Source organism: Sycon ciliatum, chromosome 4 (genome assembly GCF_964019385.1).
Source record: "Sycon ciliatum chromosome 4, ocSycCili1.1, whole genome shotgun sequence".
Classification (NCBI taxonomy): Eukaryota; Metazoa; Porifera; class Calcarea; order Leucosolenida; family Sycettidae; genus Sycon; species Sycon ciliatum.
Genome location: NC_088646.1, coordinates 13,595,405 through 13,613,847, shown reverse-complemented (window position 1 = coordinate 13,613,847; position 18,443 = coordinate 13,595,405). Strand labels below are relative to the sequence as shown.

The 18,443-nt window shown below is 48.2% G+C and overlaps 2 protein-coding genes and 1 long non-coding RNA gene across 5 annotated transcripts in view; all 3 read left to right on the top strand.

Moving 5' to 3' along the window:
- The first annotated feature begins 1,240 nt into the window (after positions 1 to 1,240).
- Positions 1,241 to 4,079, top strand: LOC135814589 (uncharacterized). The gene is made up of 2 exons (XM_065327730.1): positions 1,241 to 3,522; positions 3,717 to 4,079. Exon 1 carries the CDS (start codon positions 1,303 to 1,305, stop codon positions 3,100 to 3,102), a length of 1,800 nt encoding a protein of 599 aa, XP_065183802.1. The 5' UTR covers positions 1,241 to 1,302; the 3' UTR covers positions 3,103 to 3,522; positions 3,717 to 4,079.
- A 7,116-nt stretch (positions 4,080 to 11,195) lies between these two features.
- The window catches only part of LOC135814591 (putative helicase MOV-10), a 34,327-nt gene continuing 27,079 nt past the window's right edge, over positions 11,196 to 18,443 (top strand). The window contains exons 1-3 of one of the 3 annotated variants that reach the window (XM_065327736.1): positions 11,196 to 12,080; positions 13,429 to 13,935; positions 14,752 to 15,079. In XM_065327736.1, coding sequence (XP_065183808.1) covers positions 11,665 to 12,080; positions 13,429 to 13,935; positions 14,752 to 15,079 — 1,251 coding nt within the window. In that variant the 5' untranslated portion in view covers positions 11,196 to 11,664. The remainder of the gene's footprint in view (positions 12,081 to 13,428; positions 13,936 to 14,751; positions 15,080 to 18,443) is intronic. The other 2 variants (XM_065327735.1, XM_065327737.1) reach the window with 2 other exon arrangements.
- Positions 16,587 to 18,443, top strand: part of LOC135813616 (uncharacterized) — a 2,017-nt gene continuing 160 nt past the window's right edge. The window contains exons 1-2 of the long non-coding RNA XR_010553044.1: positions 16,587 to 16,926; positions 17,543 to 18,443. The exon at positions 17,543 to 18,443 is cut by the window's right edge and continues 160 nt beyond it. This is a non-coding gene — a long non-coding RNA (uncharacterized LOC135813616). The remainder of the gene's footprint in view (positions 16,927 to 17,542) is intronic.

Below are 18,443 nucleotides of genomic sequence, written 5' to 3'. Positions count from 1 at the left end.
GGCATACTGCGATTGCTGAGACGTCCCGAGCACGCTTGTTCAGGTTCTCCTTTTTTGACGAGCCGGTCCTACAGCTCCCTACATTGTATCTAACGACGTAGGAGCTGACAATGTAAGAGGATTTCCCTGGAAATAATGATGATGGTGGTGTGACTGCTGCAGGAAAAATGCTGGCTGTTTATGACAGTATGACTAGATGTACAATGTAGCTCTCTTGTATGGTACTTAACCCCTGCTATAAATGTGTTGTTTACATGTAGTAGGAAGACTGGTGTATTGTGCAAGTCATAAAGAAGAAATTGGGCAGATACACGACTTTCAAAAACCAGCTTCGTGTTATGTGTAATTTGTGTCAAAATTGTAGTATTTACTATTTAGACATGACAATATCATTGGCTGTACTTCTCTAATATGGTACATAACCCCTGCTATAAATGTGTTATTTAGGCAGACTGGACCATTGTGCAAGTCATAAAGAAGAAATGGGGCAGATACACGACTTACATTTTTCAAAACCTGGCTTCGTGTTATGTGTAATTTGTGTCAAAATTGTAGTATTTCAACATGACAATATCACTGGCTGTACTTCTCTTATAATTATGGTACTTAACCCCTGCTATAAATGTGTTGTTTAGGAAGACTGGTGTATTGTGCAAGCCATAAAGAAGAAATGGGGCAGATACCATGGATACACGACTTAAAATTTTCAGAAACCAGCTTCATGTTATGTGCAATTAATTAATATTTGGGTCAATTTTTAGTTTTTTTTTAGTCAATTTTTTTTCGGAAATTGTACACATGCAAATCGTCAGAGTTCCGACATTGACATGATACTGCCAAAACAAGTCGACTTCGGAGCGGAAACAAACGCCATAGCCATCACAAACTTCAGTGGCCATGCCTCGCTCGCAAATGAGAGCAGCATCGCCCCAGAATCGCTGTCGGAAAGCTCCGTCAGGTCGCACGCAAGCCGCGCTGCGCTGCCGTCACTCAGGTACATGTACGTAGAAAGTCGATGGGCTAAAATTCCGTCTCTGGGAGACTGTCGACACAGGGATCGCTCTCTATGGCTTCCCCACCATAAGCACCATCAGATTCTTCCAGGTACATCACGATGACATCGTCTTCAGCGGCTGGCGCTCCCCACAGCCCATATTTGCGTGAGAATTTACTTGGCGTGCGCACCGCTCCGTAATTATTGAAATTCGCTTGCACGGAAAAAAAAATTTTGACGGATGCCGGATGGGAGTTTGAGCTCTCACTCGGACCTGGTTTCTGGCGCCCCGTTCGCAACTCACCCTGATGCAGAGTGGCCAGTGTTGCCGGTGCAACGGCAACGGCACCTGCGTCAGGTGTGACTGCACCAAGGCGGCACGGAAATGCTGGAGCTGCCTTCCGTCAAAGAAGGATCGTTGTAAAAATTCCGCCATCCCTTCTCCTCCCCAGCCGGAGCAAGCTGTCAACGGCCATCGACAACCTACGGTGCAGGACAACGCTACGGGAACAGTTCTAACCGTACAATGCGATGATGCCAGCGTGGATGCCAGTGCAGCCACAGCTCTCACCGCCACCCTGCTGGCAGAATGTCGAGATCCCGTACCCGTAGATCTACCGTGCAGCGGTGAGGTGGCGGCTGACCATGAGGCCAATCAATCCACTCGATTTACTGGCGATCAGACCGCTAGCGCCGCCTCAGACTCCCAACAGTTTGCTTGGAGAGCACTGGATCAGCTGCAACCAACCACCGTGGTTACGGAGGGCGGAGCGGACGAGCCTCCTGCCGGCGCTCAGTCGGACTCCCAGCAGTATGCGTGGAGGACACTGGACCAGCATCAAGCACGCACAAGTGTGTCCCAGGAAAGCCCTGTGCCCACCCCAGAAGAGGTCGACCTCGTAGCCAATCTGGATCAGAGCCAGCTGCAACAGACCCCGACACACTCAGATCAGGAGCTGGAGGAAGGACCACGGGATCTCCCGAATTTCCCTACTGCCCCCACTACAGGATTCCTTCTGGGCGAGCGTACCAACTTGGATTCTGTGCAGGCTGTGCAAGACGTGTACGAAGAAGTGGTACACTGTAGACCGAATGCAATGCAGGTACCCCGAGGAGCCACTGGCAAGCTCTTTGTATCCCAACTCTCCAATTACATTGTATGCTTTGGAACCAGTGGGCCATATGAAGGCATAGCTCTGAAAGTAGCCATGGTCTTCCAAATGCTGATGCTGCAGAAGCCGCCAGGTCCTGCAGAGAAATCCGCAGATATCCTGCAGCGCCGCCTAGCAGCATGGCACAGAGGGGACCTACACGACCTGCTGCACGAATGCCGAACGATTCAAGAGGAGCTCACAGCACCTAGCCGGCCCCACCGCGGGGGTAACAAGGAGAAGGATGATGCACGCCACTTTGCAAACCTGGTGACAAGTGGGAAGCTATCCAACGCCCTACGATCGCTAGCCCCCAACGGAAATGCTGGAGCCCTGGCGCTGGATGACAGCATCGGTGACAAGTCAGTGCAAGAGGTCCTGCAAGACAAACACCCTGACCCTGCGCCCCTAGCCACGGAGGCCCTGATACAAGGTGTTCCCCCTCCTCAGCCTCATCCGGTCAGGTTCTCTGGTCTCAATCGTGACTTGGTGAGAAAGGCGGTACTCAACACTCATGGCGCAGCCGGCCCGTCCGGTATAGACGCTGAGGCATGGAGGTGGATGTGCACAATGTTCTCCGACGCGTCTGACTCGCTATGCGATGCGCTGGCAAGCTCTGCTCGACGTGTGGCGACCGAATTTGTCGACCCCCGATCGCTGGAAGCGTACCTGGCATCCCGACTCATCCCCCTCAACAAGAACCCGGGGGTTAGACCCATTGGGATTGGCGAGGTGATGCGGAGAGTGGTGGGCAAGGCCATCCTGTACGTAATTGGTCAGGATATTCAAGAGGCAGCTGGCACCCTTCAACTCTGTGCAGGCCAGGACTGCGGGATCGAGGCGGCGATACATGCCATGCAGCAGGCGTTCGACCAGGAGGATACCGAAGCGGTCTTAATGGCAGATGCCACGAATGCGTTTAAGGTGGCTCACACCCTCTGCGCGCGCATCGTTTGAAAAGTGTAGATTTTCAGTAAATTTTTCGGTAGCGATGATTTTTGTGCGATCAATCGTTGTAGGAAACGTCTTCTCGCTTTTCTGCAATTCTGGCGACCTACAGCTAGAACCTGCTGCTACTGTGCTAGTGTCCCTCTTCACTCGTTCTTTCTATGAAAGGGGAAGGCAGCACTCGCAGAAGATTTTCCAAGAATGCAATGTCGACTGGTGCTCGTACTATAAGAAGGGAGAAATCAAAGTCACTGGGCCGCTCTTGAATCACGCCTGAGTCGAAAATTATTTCAGAATACGCTTGTGTAGATTTCCTGCCAGTGCCACTGACATCTCGCGACCTTCAAATATAACTTGCTCGATCATCTCCCGCACTGACTGGTAAATTCGTCGGGTAGCTGTGGATGGATCGATTCAGGGAGATCGAAGGTAAATACATCGAAGCACTTCAAACACGTTTCAAGACGCACTTCAAATTTTGTAATTGTGTCTTGAAAATTGTTTACAACAATTCGTACTTCAATACGCTGTTGAATTGTATCCTCTGCTTGGGAGTCTCGACTGTTTTATTGCTGTATGGCTTTCCTCAACACCGTTCACTGTACATGTATCGCGGAACGCAGATTGGATGGCATTGGAGGTGAATTTGATAATTTGTGACTGTGTCATCAACCAAGTGAGGACATCAAATATCAACAGGGACGTTCCGAAAATCACAAACGCTGCGAAATAGGTATGAAATGGTCTTACACACTGGTGGGTATTCCACATTCATTGTGTCATATCTTTAGACTGTTCGAAAGTTTGTCGTGCCGTGCAACTTTCACAGACTAATCCGATAATTGGCATGTCGCCCTATCGGCACACACTAATGCGTATGCCGCTGAGTCTATCTATATGTGCACGCACATGTGTGTATACTTACACAATTTTATTACGTGTGCAAAATTAGGCAATCTACATGTACGTATATATGTGTGTGCACTCACTCCTATGACATAGAACGACAGTGCAGGCTATGTAGAGTCGCACGAATGTGTGTTACCCGGGTGTGTATATGCATGCGCACTCGCGCGGGCGTTTTGTGTGCGCGCCTGGCATGGCATAACGCCGTTCAATATGACTAGTGTTGAACCGTGGTAATTTGCCCCGCCCCTTCTTTTTTCTATTGGCGTTGGATATGCAACTAATGACATAAACTCGGTTGTTGAAAACGAGTGCCATGCACCACAATGGATTGACAATAATATAATACAAGTAGCGCTGTAAAAGCGCTGGTAATACTCATGTTGCAACCATGGCAGTTGTGATTAGCTTTCCAAGTCAAGCCTGCTGCAGAAATTATTGCACTCTGACCAGCTGGAGTGGCCCAGGACTGCAGGTTGTGGAGAACAGGAGTGATGCTTGTATATACGCTTGTATTTACATGATGGACTTCGAAGTAACGTTAGGTGTATTACTTGTATGTTCTTCTGCCTGTGCACATGTACATGTGCTGGTCAGTGTGGAACCGCCATCCATATCAGATCATACAGCTCAGCTGCTATCAGTCTCAACAGCTTATATCTGGCAAATAGGGTTTTAGTGACTCAATTTTGCTTACTGTGTTCAACAGAGTGGCATTGCACACAGCTACTTTATGTAATAGTAGCATCTTGGAAATTTTATATTTTTGGTAGTTAGCTTCAGTAGAAACTTCTCCAGTGTGGCTCTTAGCTTCATTACCATGGAGACTAAGCGTTCAAGTAATGCACGAAGAACAGTGGCTAGATGCGAAGTGAAAAGCCATTGGACCGTACCCAATGGAATACGCATTTAGTATAGCAGTATTGGTTGCTATGTTGGCAGCAAACACTGTATAATATAATAATTGCATTACCAGTAAAAAGTGCCCAATGTGCATTGCTTCAGCACTGTGTTTTGGACAAAGCAGTCAAAAAATTCCACATCAGTATTGGCTTCATGTTGGAGAAAGTTGTGAAAAACACTAGAGCATACATGTACACTCAATACACATGCTCAGCTACATGTATGGCATTTAGTTTGTGGGCGACTTCAAAGTTCTATTTTGGTAGTTAGCTTCGGTAGAAACTGTCTAAACTTGATCCAAAGCTCTACTACTATGTTCTGAAGGTGTTGCAATCAAGTAATGTAAGACACGTATCTGCCGCATTGGAGCTAGTTGTGAAAACCTTTAGACCATACACACAATGCACATGCTCAGCTATGGCATTTAGTATGTGGGCGACTTCAAAGTTCTATTTCGGTAGTTAGCTTCGGTGGAAACTGCTAAAACTTGATCCAAAGCTCTACTACTATGTTCTGAAGATGTTGCAATCAAGTAATGTAAGACACGTATCTGCCGTATTGGAGCTAGTTGTGAAAACCTTTAGACCATACACTCAATGCACATGCTCAGCTATTGCATTTAGTATGTGGGCGACTTCAAAGTTTTATTTTGGTAGTTAGCTTCGGTGGAAACTGCTAAAACTTGATCCAAAGCTCTACTACTATGTTCGGAAGATGTTGCAATCAATTATTGCAAGATACGTATCTGTCATATGGTGGAGTCAGGGGTTCTAAGGCGTTGGACAATGTCCCAGTGCAATGTGCTGATTCTTGAAAATATGGCATCACTTGACACTTCAAAGTTTTATTTCAAGAGTTACCTTCGGTAGAACCTGCTCAAACTTGCTACACAGTACCATTATTAGGTTATGATAGCATAACCATCGAATACAGGGCAAGTCCAGTGTCAAATACTTGTGGGCGGGGCTAATATGTGGGACGTGTGCGCTGAAATGGGATGATTCCGAAAAGAGAAAAAGGTCACCTTCTAGCAGAATTCTACCCACTTCTAAAGCTTATGCTGGTAATTAGCAAGTATACTACTGTCCTGATGTTGGACATCAAGAAAAATGGGGTAACTACGAGTGCTACGGCCAAAAAAGTGGTTTTCCGGTGTTTTTTGGCCTAAATTGGCAATTGTGAGTATGCTATGTTTGGCCCCTCCCCCGAGTGAAACCGGCCGGTAGAACTTGATAAAATTTTGTCTCCGTACACTAGATATCCTACGGAACAAAGTACAATCGTTTGTAGCCACGTTTCAAACAAAAAAATTTGGACCCGAGGGTAGGAGCCACCTGAACAGGGAAGCATGCCTGCGCAACATGCGTCACCTATGCCCATCCCTGGCGACAGTCGTTATTAACAGCTACCGACAACCCGCAAAGCTGTTTGTTGGGGGCAGCGTCATCATGTCGGCAGAGGGCACCACCCAAGGCGATCCCATCGCGATGCCGATGTATGCGCTGGGCATTCTACCCCTCATTCGTGCTCTCTCGGCTGAGGGAACGATCCAGATGTGGTTTGCAGACGACTCCTCCGCGGGCGGCAGAGTCCAACGACTACGCGCTTGGTGGGATATTCTGCGACAGAAAGGACCGGCATATGGGTACGCAGCAAATGCTGAGAAATCAGTCCTGGTTGTCAAGGCCGGTCACCTGACGGAAGCTGAGGACGCCTTTGCAGGGACCGGTGTGCACATTACCACCGACGGCCACCGGTTTCTAGGTGCTGCACTCGGATCGACGGAGTTCGTCCAGAGCTATGTTTCCCAGAAGGCAAACGGGTGGAAAGACGAGATTGTGTCCTTGGCCAAGATTGCCGAAACCCAGCCACAGGCTGCCTATGCAGCATTCACGCAAGGCCTGAAGCATCGCTGGTCCTTCCTGTGCAGAGTCATGGAGTGTGCTGCTGAAAATCTTGGCCCTCTGGAAGACACCATCACCAATGTCCTTATTCCTGCCCTGTGCGGTAAGCCAGTAAACTCACGTGAGCGAAGGGTCCTTGCTTTCCCATGCCGTGAAGGAGGCCTCGGCTTAGTCGACCCCACCACCTTGGGCGACCAGTTCCGGGCATCGGCAGCGATAACCTCGGCGCTCGTCCGCAAGATTCTGGACCAGGACACCCAGATTGGCCATGTGCTGGACCTGGTACGGTCCACTAAGAGGGAGGTGGCAAGTCGTACCCGCACTTCAACGGCCCAAGCAGCCAAAGAGTTCATCCTGACGCAGAACACTGATATCCAGCTCTGTGTCGGTCTGGCGGCGGAGAAGGGTGCGTCGGCTTGGCTGACCTGTAGACCCCTGAAGGCCCATGGCTTTGCCCTCTCGAAGGGTGAGTTCCGGGATGGCCTTGCGCTCCGCTATGGCTGGCCGCCAGCCCACCTTCCATCGATCTGCCCGTGTGGTGCATCGTTCACCGTCGCCCACGCCTTGTCGTGCTCTCTGGGTGGGTTTCCCTCACTGAGGCACAACGAGGTACGAGATGTTACGGCTGGTCTCCTCAAACGGGTCGCCAACAACGTCACCACTGAACCACACCTGCAGCCGGTAACTGGGGAAGCATTCCGCTACCGCTCTGCCATAACGGACCCCCAGGCTAGGCTGGATATAGCAGCGAGTGGTGTCTGGGGTGCACCGGTGGGCGTTTTGACCGCACTTTCTTCGACGTACGGGTTTTTAACCCTTTCGCGGCTTCAAATCGCTCCACCTCAGTACCCTCCTGCTACCAGCGCCACGAACGGGAGAAACGCCGCTGCTATGAGGAGCGTGTTCGAGAGATCGAACATGCAACTTTTTCACCTCTCGTTCTCTCCTCAACAGGCGGCATGGGCAAGTCGGCAACAGCCTGCTATAAGCGGATTGCCGGGCTCCTGTCCGACAAGACGAAGGAGCCGTACAACCGTGTAATGTCGTGGATTCGCTGCCGACTTGGCTTTGCTCTGGTTCGCTCCAGCATGGTTTGTTTGCGTGGTGCTCGGCGACGCCCCATGCGCGTCAGCGATGTGGCGGATGCATCTGCTACCTTGGCCGTTGCCGAGGCCCGCTGCCCTGTGTAACTGACTGCAAGTGGTTCCTAAATCAGTTCCTATTCCCCATTGTTGCTTCTTTTTTCCCCTCTAGTTTTCTTTTACGGTATTATAATTTCACGGAGAAGGCGGAGAGCCCGAACGTGTGCAGTTTTATGTTTATTATTTGCCATGGCGACCCCCGTAAGTCCAAATAACTGGCAGGGCAGGGTTGGGCCTTTTTCTTTCTTCTCGGATTTATTTTCATGACATGCTCACTGGAATATCGCATATTATTGCCCGCGGCGCGAAAAAAAAAAAAAAAAATTCGCTTGCATCGGAGGCTGGAACGAAGTATTTATCTATCTGTCGTCGGTCCCAGAGCGAATGACTGCTAGCCTAGTGCTAGGTCGTCGTCGGAGAAGTCATCCGAGGACGAAAGGAACTCACTGCGCAAGAGAAAATGCACCTGACGATGTTTTGACGGAGGCGGACGGCATTGTCGGCGCGCGTGTATTTCCGTAAGTTTTCGATCGCACAGTTCTCAATGAAATCAAATGGGACACGCGTGGATCTCTTCAGCTTCCGATAGGATCAGGCCTACAATTGTAGGCTGTTTGAGGGCCACGGGAAATCCCCGGGCCCGTGGGCTGATGCTTCCCGTCATCATGATTCATGGTCATGATGACGGGTGAAGTACAGTCAGAAGTAGGCTTTTCCGGATTATGCGTTTTTCCTTGGTCTAAAATGGAAATGGAAAGTGTTTTGAAAAACCTCTATAAATCAAATTTTTTTCTAAAGAAAATGCAAAAATTTACCCAAAAAGCACAAAAAATGCCATCGTTGTCATGGTAACAAAATGGGGACAGCTAGTCGCGTGACATTTGGCACCATGGTGATCATTCATGGTGATCGTGAAGTACCTATCGCTTGCAGGGAGTCGTAAAATGCCGGTATTTTACGACTCCCTAGCCCAAAGTGGGTCAAAATCAGGGAGTAGTAAAATACAGGGAGGTGACACGCCACTAATCGTGATTTTTGATGGTTGCCTCGCGCTTGTTTTTTTTTCTTTCGCAAAAAAAGATGATCTGCTGAATCAATCTGGAGTATTTGTCGAAGAACTAATTCCGTGAAAAGGTCTATATCCATCTCATGGAACAGCATTTGTTTTGCTCTTGTGATACATCTGTGTCATCGTCATATGGAAAGGTACCACCCTTCCGAAAATCGTACCGATCGACGGCATGGAGCAATAGAAGGAAGGTGATTTCCTTGAGAACAATACGTGTACGATTGGAGATGAAAAGCGAGTGCACAGATTTTGAAGTCGAAAAAATCTCTAGGACACCACACGATCGCCCCTAATTTCTCCTCAGTTGTGATCAACCAGTACTTCTCTACCTTCTTTGTGATGATGAGCATTTCATATTAAGGTATGCTAGAGATTCGGGAGTTCACTTTTCGGAATGAAATGTTCCTAAGTTTGTCAAGGATTGAAATGCGGGCTACGTCGTCGTAAACAGCTTGTATCGACACAGGAAAAATCTACGGCGCGCAGGGATATCTCGCAAAGTGATACCACTCTTGCTGGACTTCTATCCTGACATAGTGGTAGTTTGGTCGACTACCAAACTTTGTGAAGGCAGACAATTGTTGGAAATTCTCAGCGCTGAGTTTCTACGGGCTGCAGTAGGAGTCTCTTTGGCGGTAGGTATTTTACTACTCCCTGATCGAGAGAATCCTGATCCGCGCGCGTGTCTACACACTTCGGTACCCATAGTACCCCAATCTCACCCGCCGGGTGAAAACGGTGCTGAGGCAATCGTCAAACTGGCCGTACGTACATGCTCGTGTCACCTCCCTGTATTTTACTACTCCCTGGTCAAAATGGACAAAATGCATTTTGACCCCCAAAATGCAAAAATATGCAAACACATAATCCGGAAAGGCCTAGTCAGAAGGCGAGTCGATCCGAGTACAGTATGACCAAGAGTAGATAAATCTACTCTTGGTATGACCTTTCGGACTGGACTGTCTGAACTATTCCAAAAAGAACAACGAGGGGCCCGGGTACATGCGAGTCAACCCCTGTGACACGGATTTCTGTGCCGTGTCACCTCCCTAGTTTGTACGACTCCCTGATCGGGATGGTAGATCTAGTCTGTGATCCGGAGCGGCGGAGGCGTAGATTAGATGTGGTGTGCTTATTTTCCTTGGTGTGTTAGTTTTAGGTTCCTGCTTCGGTGGTGCAGGTTATTGGACTTGTTTTAGTTGAGTTAGCTTTTTGGCATGAGAATGAAAGAGTAATAAAATAATACAGTCTTCTTATAGTACAGTAACGACGTTACGTTTGTGGAATGGTGAATCAAGACGAGAGGTAGAAAAAGTTGAGTGTTGTGTTTTTGTGGTTCTCACATTCTTACTTTAGCTTGAAAAAATTAAAAGTGTCCAAGACCACGCCGGCAATCGTGCTTACAGGTACTAGGTTTCAGTGCAGCAGTACACCATTGTACACGTATTAGTAGTAGAACAATCATGATGATGTAGATTTACTGCAACAACGTTACGTTTCGTATCAAGTAAGTAGTACTAGTAGCTCAATACCGGGCAGCGATCACTGTAGTGATGGAGAAGAAGCTAGAGGCAGCCAAGCACCTCTTAGTCCATCTCTACGAGAATGACAGGCTGCCTGACGATAGAATCACCCGAGAGCAGCTTCGTATCGAATTGAGCAGTTTCAAGCAGAAGCATGGGTGTCGTCGTCGGAGAAGTCATCCGAGGACGAAAGGAACTCACTGCGCAAGAGAAAATGCACCTGACGATGTTTTGACGGAGGCGGACGGCATTGTCGGCGCGCGTGTATTTCCGTAAGTTTTCGATCGCACAGTTCTCAATGAAATCAAATGGGACACGCGTGGATCTCTTCAGCTTCCGATAGGATCAGGCCTACAATTGTAGGCTGTTTGAGGGCCACGGGAAATCCCCGGGCCCGTGGGCTGATGCTTCCCGTCATCATGATTCATGGTCATGATGACGGGTGAAGTACAGTCAGAAGGCGAGTCGATCCGAGTACAGTATGACCAAGAGTAGATAAATCTACTCTTGGTATGACCTTTCGGACTGGACTGTCTGAACTATTCCAAAAAGAACAACGAGGGGCCCGGGTACATGCGAGTCAACCCCTGTGACACGGATTTCTGTGCCGTGTCACCTCCCTAGTTTGTACGACTCCCTGATCGGGATGGTAGATCTAGTCTGTGATCCGGAGCGGCGGAGGCGTAGATTAGATGTGGTGTGCTTATTTTCCTTGGTGTGTTAGTTTTAGGTTCCTGCTTCGGTGGTGCAGGTTATTGGACTTGTTTTAGTTGAGTTAGCTTTTTGGCATGAGAATGAAAGAGTAATAAAATAATACAGTCTTCTTATAGTACAGTAACGACGTTACGTTTGTGGAATGGTGAATCAAGACGAGAGGTAGAAAAAGTTGAGTGTTGTGTTTTTGTGGTTCTCACATTCTTACTTTAGCTTGAAAAAATTAAAAGTGTCCAAGACCACGCCGGCAATCGTGCTTACAGGTACTAGGTTTCAGTGCAGCAGTACACCATTGTACACGTATTAGTAGTAGAACAATCATGATGATGTAGATTTACTGCAACAACGTTACGTTTCGTATCAAGTAAGTAGTACTAGTAGCTCAATACCGGGCAGCGATCACTGTAGTGATGGAGAAGAAGCTAGAGGCAGCCAAGCACCTCTTAGTCCATCTCTACGAGAATGACAGGCTGCCTGACGATAGAATCACCCGAGAGCAGCTTCGTATCGAATTGAGCAGTTTCAAGCAGAAGCATGGGTGTCCAGGCGGACTTAGCGCGGGCACGGCAATGTACGTGTTGAAGACCTTCCGCCTAGCTCGGGTGGTAAATGGAGACCTGTTGGTGGTGCTAGCGAAAGGAATCAAACTCAGCAAAGGTGAATTGCTTGGTGCGGCCGTACCTGCAGCTACCAATGTACAGCAGCGAAGTCCGAGCACCAAGAAAAAACGCCGCGCTGCGAAGGGAAAGCGGAAGAAACGTGCCGCTGCACTGGCTGCGGAAGACACTACGAAAGGTCCTGACTCAAAGTCTAAGTCAGCCTCAAAGTAAGCGCTTTGTGAAGTCGACTACAATCACTAGCAAGTACTGTACTATTATTATACTGATTACTCTATGTAGATCTACCCTACATAGTCCTTACTCATACTAAGCCTATGATCGTTTGGTCGGATCCAGATCCAGATCCAAATCTCAGATCCGTCGGATCCTTCAGAATCAAGCGAACACTTTTTTGCGGACCTTGGCTGTTGCCATGTTGACGAAGTAAAAAATGGCGCTGACAGGTCACCCAAAAAATTCAAAAGTCGTACTGATCGCGTGCGTCGTACTGATCGCGTGCGTCGTACGAAAAGTCAATTAAAGCCCACTAGACGTACGACATGACAATGAGTACAAGAATGATTTTTACCCGCCATATACGCACAAAGGTCACATTTGGATCCGATGGATCCAGTCAACCCTGCTCCCTGGGCAGGGTTGCTCGGATCCAAATCCGGAGGATCTGGATCCGGATTCGATCATTGCAGATCCAGTGGATCCGATGGATCTGGATCTGGATCCGACCAAACGATCACGGCCCAAGTATTTTGAAATAATTGTGTGGATATCTGATTATCATAATTGTTGTACAGTATAAAATTTTGTAGTACAGTATTTGTCATGTACAATCATGCACTGTGGTAGTTTGGACTGTTTCACACCTCGCTGAACCCAGGTCGCCTTTAGCTGTTTAGCATAACAAATTAAAAATCAAAACTTTTTTCACCAGCCGCAGCCTTCGGGGTGCTGAGTTGAATGGTCTTGGTCCGAGGAAGCTGAGCATGTGACGATTGTTCTACTTGAACACATAATAAGTCATTCCTACTGTTATATCCAGGGTAGTACTAAAGAAGTCTGGCTGTCCTAATTGCTAGTAAGCACTTGAGTACTCATCAGTGTTACCTACATGCAGTAACTGTTGTAACTAATTACTTGTAAGCACTCATCCATGGCAACATCCAGGGGATTCCTATACTGATGTGATCTAGGTCTGATCTTCTAATCGAGTGCGCAACCTCCAGCGCATGTTGTGTGTTGCAGCACATGCACGTGTTGCAGCACATGCATGTGTTGTGCGTAGCAGTGCATAATTGTGCGTAGCAGTACATACACACACGTTGTAAGTAGCAGCTCGTGTTGTCCGTATACATAGCCTGAGTACATCACGGAATAGGGAACTATGTAGTTTATGTGCACGAGGATTGGTGGATATAGTAATTGCAGCTATCATGCTGTCAGCGTGTTACCATTGAAGCCTGTTGCCATTGAAGCTTGTTGCCATTGAAGCTTGTTGAAGGACGTTATGTTAATCTTACACTCATGTTGTGTCTTTTTTATTTGTCTCTGTCCTGTTAGAGCCCTAGCAAAGGAGGTGTTGGTACACAGCGCTGTGAAGGTGTCGTCTGACCATGATATTGTGGACGGTATTATTACAGTGGGTGATGTTCGAGTTGACCTAGAGGAGCGACCTACTGTCCCAATAATCTGCAGCAATGAGTCCGAGGAAATTCTTACGCTACAGTCCTGGAAGCTGAAAGTCGGCCCAGACATCAACAATGTGTATGACCGCAAGCAATGTGCCGGCAAAGAGCTGGCTCCAGGTGATGAACTTCAGGTTCAAGTTTGCTGCAATGGCAACCATACTCTGCTTGGCACACGGAACGATATCTGTGAATTTGTCTTCAGCGTGCCGGCTACCGAGAATCAGATTGTTGTGAGATATTTACTCTCTGTGCGCTACGTGGATGAGGTGACATGTTTACCTGCAAATCAGCCCAAAGGACGTTTTTCAAGGCGCAAAAACTTGGTGATATCCCACAATGAGCAGACCTTGATAGGTGACGAGTCAATTATGCCGGCAAAGTAAGATAATATCTTTATGTTCTTGAATTATATTATATCAGGGGTCTTTTGTTACGAACTATTGGATACAAGAGACATTTCCCAGACACGTACCGTGACCATGACTTTTTACCTTCGAGGCCAACAACTTCGTAACATTGCTTCATCGATTTTAGGGGCACCCACATGATGACTGACCTGGGGGGGGGGGGGGGGGGGGGGGGCATCAACGTTCACATTATTTACTATCTCGCTCAATTCCCACGACTCAAGTAATAATTGAGCTTGCTTCAACAGGCCTTGCCGTCTGTCCACAAAGCCAATATCTTGTGAGCTGAAGCCTCGGTAGTATAGCTCCACATGGACGACTTCAGAAACTTCATGTTTGCCTCCACACAGACAAGGAATGCACTTCACTCAAGTTGTTACATAGGGAAGTCACATAATAGCAGATCACCTCGTAGCTTTCTTTAAACTAAAACAAGGACATGCCCACTAAGTGTGTGGCTCCAACGTGGACCTCACTTGCCAAACTTGACACTCAACTGAATCACAGCTGCCATCCGGAGCACACGAGGAGCATGTCAAACCTTCCACTCTGCACATCCTGCAAGAATGCACTACTCCCTGCCCGATACCCAGTGTTTCCCGGAATTAATATGCTCCTGGTGTGCTCTATGCCCCTGGTGTGCTCTATGTATGACCCCTGGTGTGCTCTATGTATGAGTGGTGTGCTCTATGTATGAGCTACAAACTGCGTCTACTCTTACCGCCGACGTCGCTACTTCTTATTTCAACATGTTCGTCTGTTGTTTTCTGACTGTCTTTTCATCCCAGGCCCGAAAAAGACGGTCTGGACATTACAAAGTGTCCACTCAAGCAGTACAGGGAGGATTCTGTCAAATCTGTGCTCCGCTCCTACTTTGAGGGTTTCGAAGACCACCAGTGGTGGATATGGCAGTATACCGTAGCTTCAATGGATGGAGGTGAGGTTTTGCCAATTTGTCTAGACACGCTGCTGATGAAGGAACTGTCACCGGACAACTACAAGCAAAGGCACCTAGTGCTGCTACTTTTGGAGCATCGTCAAGAAGACGCTGACATTCACAAGTATGATTTGCCTGCTGCTACAATGAAGAGGGTTGGTACCTATCTCTCCTTGAAGGTGGGTACATTGTATGATAGCGTTCCCATTATCCTCTATTTTCTTCGCGAGACCTCTTCTTCTCTTTCACTACTTATAATAGTTTATTAATAAATGCTGGAACTGCAACTTGCCAAGTTTTTGAATAAGCATGTGCACTGTACCTTTGCTGTTATGATCGCCAGCAAGCGTCCACTATGGGCAAGTGCCCAGCCAGCCAGGAGCATGTGAACATCGAGTACACGCTAATTATATGTTGCACACACACACACACACACACACACACACACACACACACACACACACACACACACACACACACACACACCACAACACACACACACACACACACACACACACACACACACACACACACAAACACACACACACACACACACACACACACACACAAGAGTTGGCACTTGCCTGCAATTTTATGGTACAGAGCTAACCAGCACTCAAATTTCCACTATTTGGCCTCGGGCACTGGGGATGGAAGCTAGACGATGTTGAATGGTTGAACAAAGTGGCTTGTTATTTCCAATCACTGTTATAGCAATTCTCTGCAGAGATATGGACGCACGTTGCTCACCCACATGACGTGACAGATTAAACGTGTGTGCGTGCATGTGTGCGTTATTGTGGATACATGTGTGTGTGTGTGTGTGTGAAAAAACAAACAAAATAAAACATGTTGTTGTTTTGTGCTCCTTGGGAGCACGTTACACTTTCTGAGCTCCGTGTTTTTGGCTTTCTCCCAAGTTTTCTGCCTGCCCAGGGCGACTCTGGCGTAGCCAGAGTCGACCCTGGAGCACCCTCGCACACTGCCAAGGTAGTGCTGCATGATTGGAGCGCGGAATCGCGATGTAGCTTGCAGGACAATTTACTTCGATATTGTCACTGCTGCGTCGGCCGTGGTCCACCACTCGCAGTGGAGTAGCTGTCCCTCGAGTGCTGTGAAGAATCCAAGCTCGAAGAATGCAGTGGTGGGAATTGCGGATTGGCTGGTGGAGTGCTGGAACAACTCGTTGTTTTCAGTGGAGTGGACGAGCGAGTGCGGAGAGGAAGGTCCCAATGGCGGAATGGTGGGAATTGAAACTTCAATATTTCGTCGTCATGAGTGCACTGGTCAAGCGTTGTGGAAGTCTGTCGGATTTGTGAGGCCTTGCCCTGCCGCTTACATCGTCAACGTGGAAGAGCTGCTAGTGGAGTCCTGGTGGGATTTCGCATGCCCACACTCCTTTTGCTTGGTGGATTCTTTCGTGGACAGTAGAGAGGTTAAGTTACACGTGTTTTGCCCTTTTTCAAAACGCGGTGCAAATCTCACGTTACGTGTAATTTTTAGAGGTTAAGTTACACGTGCGACGTGACGTGAAATTTTGCCTGGCAGGATTCGGGTTTAGTTCGCACAAATATAAAATCTTCCAACAAACTCGATAAATCTCGATAAAATTCCGGAAACTCACACAAATTCGGTCGGGATAACCAAGCGAAACTTCCAAAAACTCACGTCATGAACAGGCGAAGCGCCAGCACCCCAAATCAAGACTTTTTTATTTTCCGTGGCGGGAAATCGAGCTTTTCCAGGTATCTACAGCCTGTAGAAATTCAACGCTGAGAATTTCCAACTATTGTCCGGCTTTGGCCCTCTGCCACCGACCTATCCTTTGAAGGAGAGTGCTGAAACCAGTTGGTTGCTCTTCAGTAGTTCTTTCTCTATCGTACACATATTTTTGTATGTCGACACATGCTGTGTGCGACGACGTAGACACTTCTCAACACTTGAGTGACTTGAATTTGGCCATGATGACCGAATGTCATTGGACCGTGGAGTCGAGTAGAGGGCTCAGGCTCGATCGGCACAACGGGTACGTATAGCACAAGGGTAGGGCTAATGATATATCAAGTTGTTTGCTGTGCACAACCTTGGGGCGGAATTCGGCACGAAATTCTCTGCTCGCCAACTGTTGAGTATACCATGCAATACGTAGGTTTAAACTCATGTTGCAGTGCTATCACGGTTGCAACCCTCTTTCAAATGTTGACATAGCCAACAACCACATAATCCATATCAAATCTTGCCCCTTGTTTTCTTTCTAAGTGTGAAAAATAGAAATAATACCAGTCCTAATCATTGGAAAATGCAAATCACGGTCTATTATTGACACATCGTACTGTCGCGGACATGGAAATCCAGTCGATTGACCGGGGCCGGCGCCCTCAGCGCGTACAGAACGTTGCATGCAGTGCACATGTTGATCCAATGCGACCATCAGCAGTGCGTGATAAACCGTGCTACGGCTGCATGGCCAGCGCCCTGGGGCCGCTATACGTGCGGCCGGATTTCCATGTCCACGACAGTAGTACCATGCAGCCTGGTAGTCACGCGGCATTTGGAGCAGGAAAGTGAATGGTAGCACTGCGGTGGTGAACACATGAGCTGATGACAACCATCGTTGTCTTGTTGGTTTGTGTTGTCTCCAGTTCATTGCAGGTTGAACGAGGAATGAACGTCTACTCTTTCTTTCCAAAACTGGCTGGGCACACGCCAATGAGACGGAAGCTAGTGCCAAACCAGTCCTTGGAAGTTTTGTTGTGCTGCTGGACTTTCAATCATCATGTAAAGTATATTCCGGTTTCTGAGTCTTCGTGTGCGCCTGAAGAGCTACACTGTGTAGAGATGTTGGAAGTTTATCCTGCTCACGACACTGCACCAAGTACAAGCACTTCCTCGGCACTGCCTGAGCCCTGTTCTGTGTTAACTGTGACCAGGAGAAGCAACTAGAAATTTGGAGCTTGAGCTGGAACGCTGGTGCTCTCTCTCTGTCTCTCTCTCTCTCTCTCTCTCTCTCTCTCTCTCTCTCTCTCTCTCTCTCTCTCTCTCTCTCTCTCTCTCTCTCTCTCTCTCTCTCTCTCTCTCTCTCTCTCTCTCCGTCACGTTCTGCCACTGTCCGAAACCGGTGCATGTGCAAGCATGTCGAAGCGCATTGTGTCTGAGTCACTCACTCACTCTCCTGCTCCTCCCTCATATGCCCAAGACAGTATGACCAACTGTGAATACAGTTCATGCCCACATGTGAACTTGTGTGGTTCTCTTGTAGTAAGCTGCCACGCGTGTACTTGCACGTTTTGTGTACATGTGTGTGTGTGCGTGTGTGTGTATCTATGGGACTGCGTTCTCCTATTCTCTCTCCGGTGCCTTCGAGGCCCACGCAACCCTTGTGGCAGTGGCTCGACAGCACAGGGCCTAGGGCAGGAGTGTGCGCGCGTGCATGTGTATATGTGGGTGTGTGTGCGCGCGCGCTTGTGCATGCGCATGTGTGGGTGTGCGCGCGAGCATGCAGATGTGTGTGTGTGGGTGTGTGCGCACGCTGATGCTCAGCTC

Coding starts and splice junctions, on each gene's coding strand:
- LOC135814589 (XM_065327730.1), top strand. CDS start 1,303: ATGCAGAGTGGCCAGTGTTGCCGGTGCAACGGCAACGGCACCTGCGTC.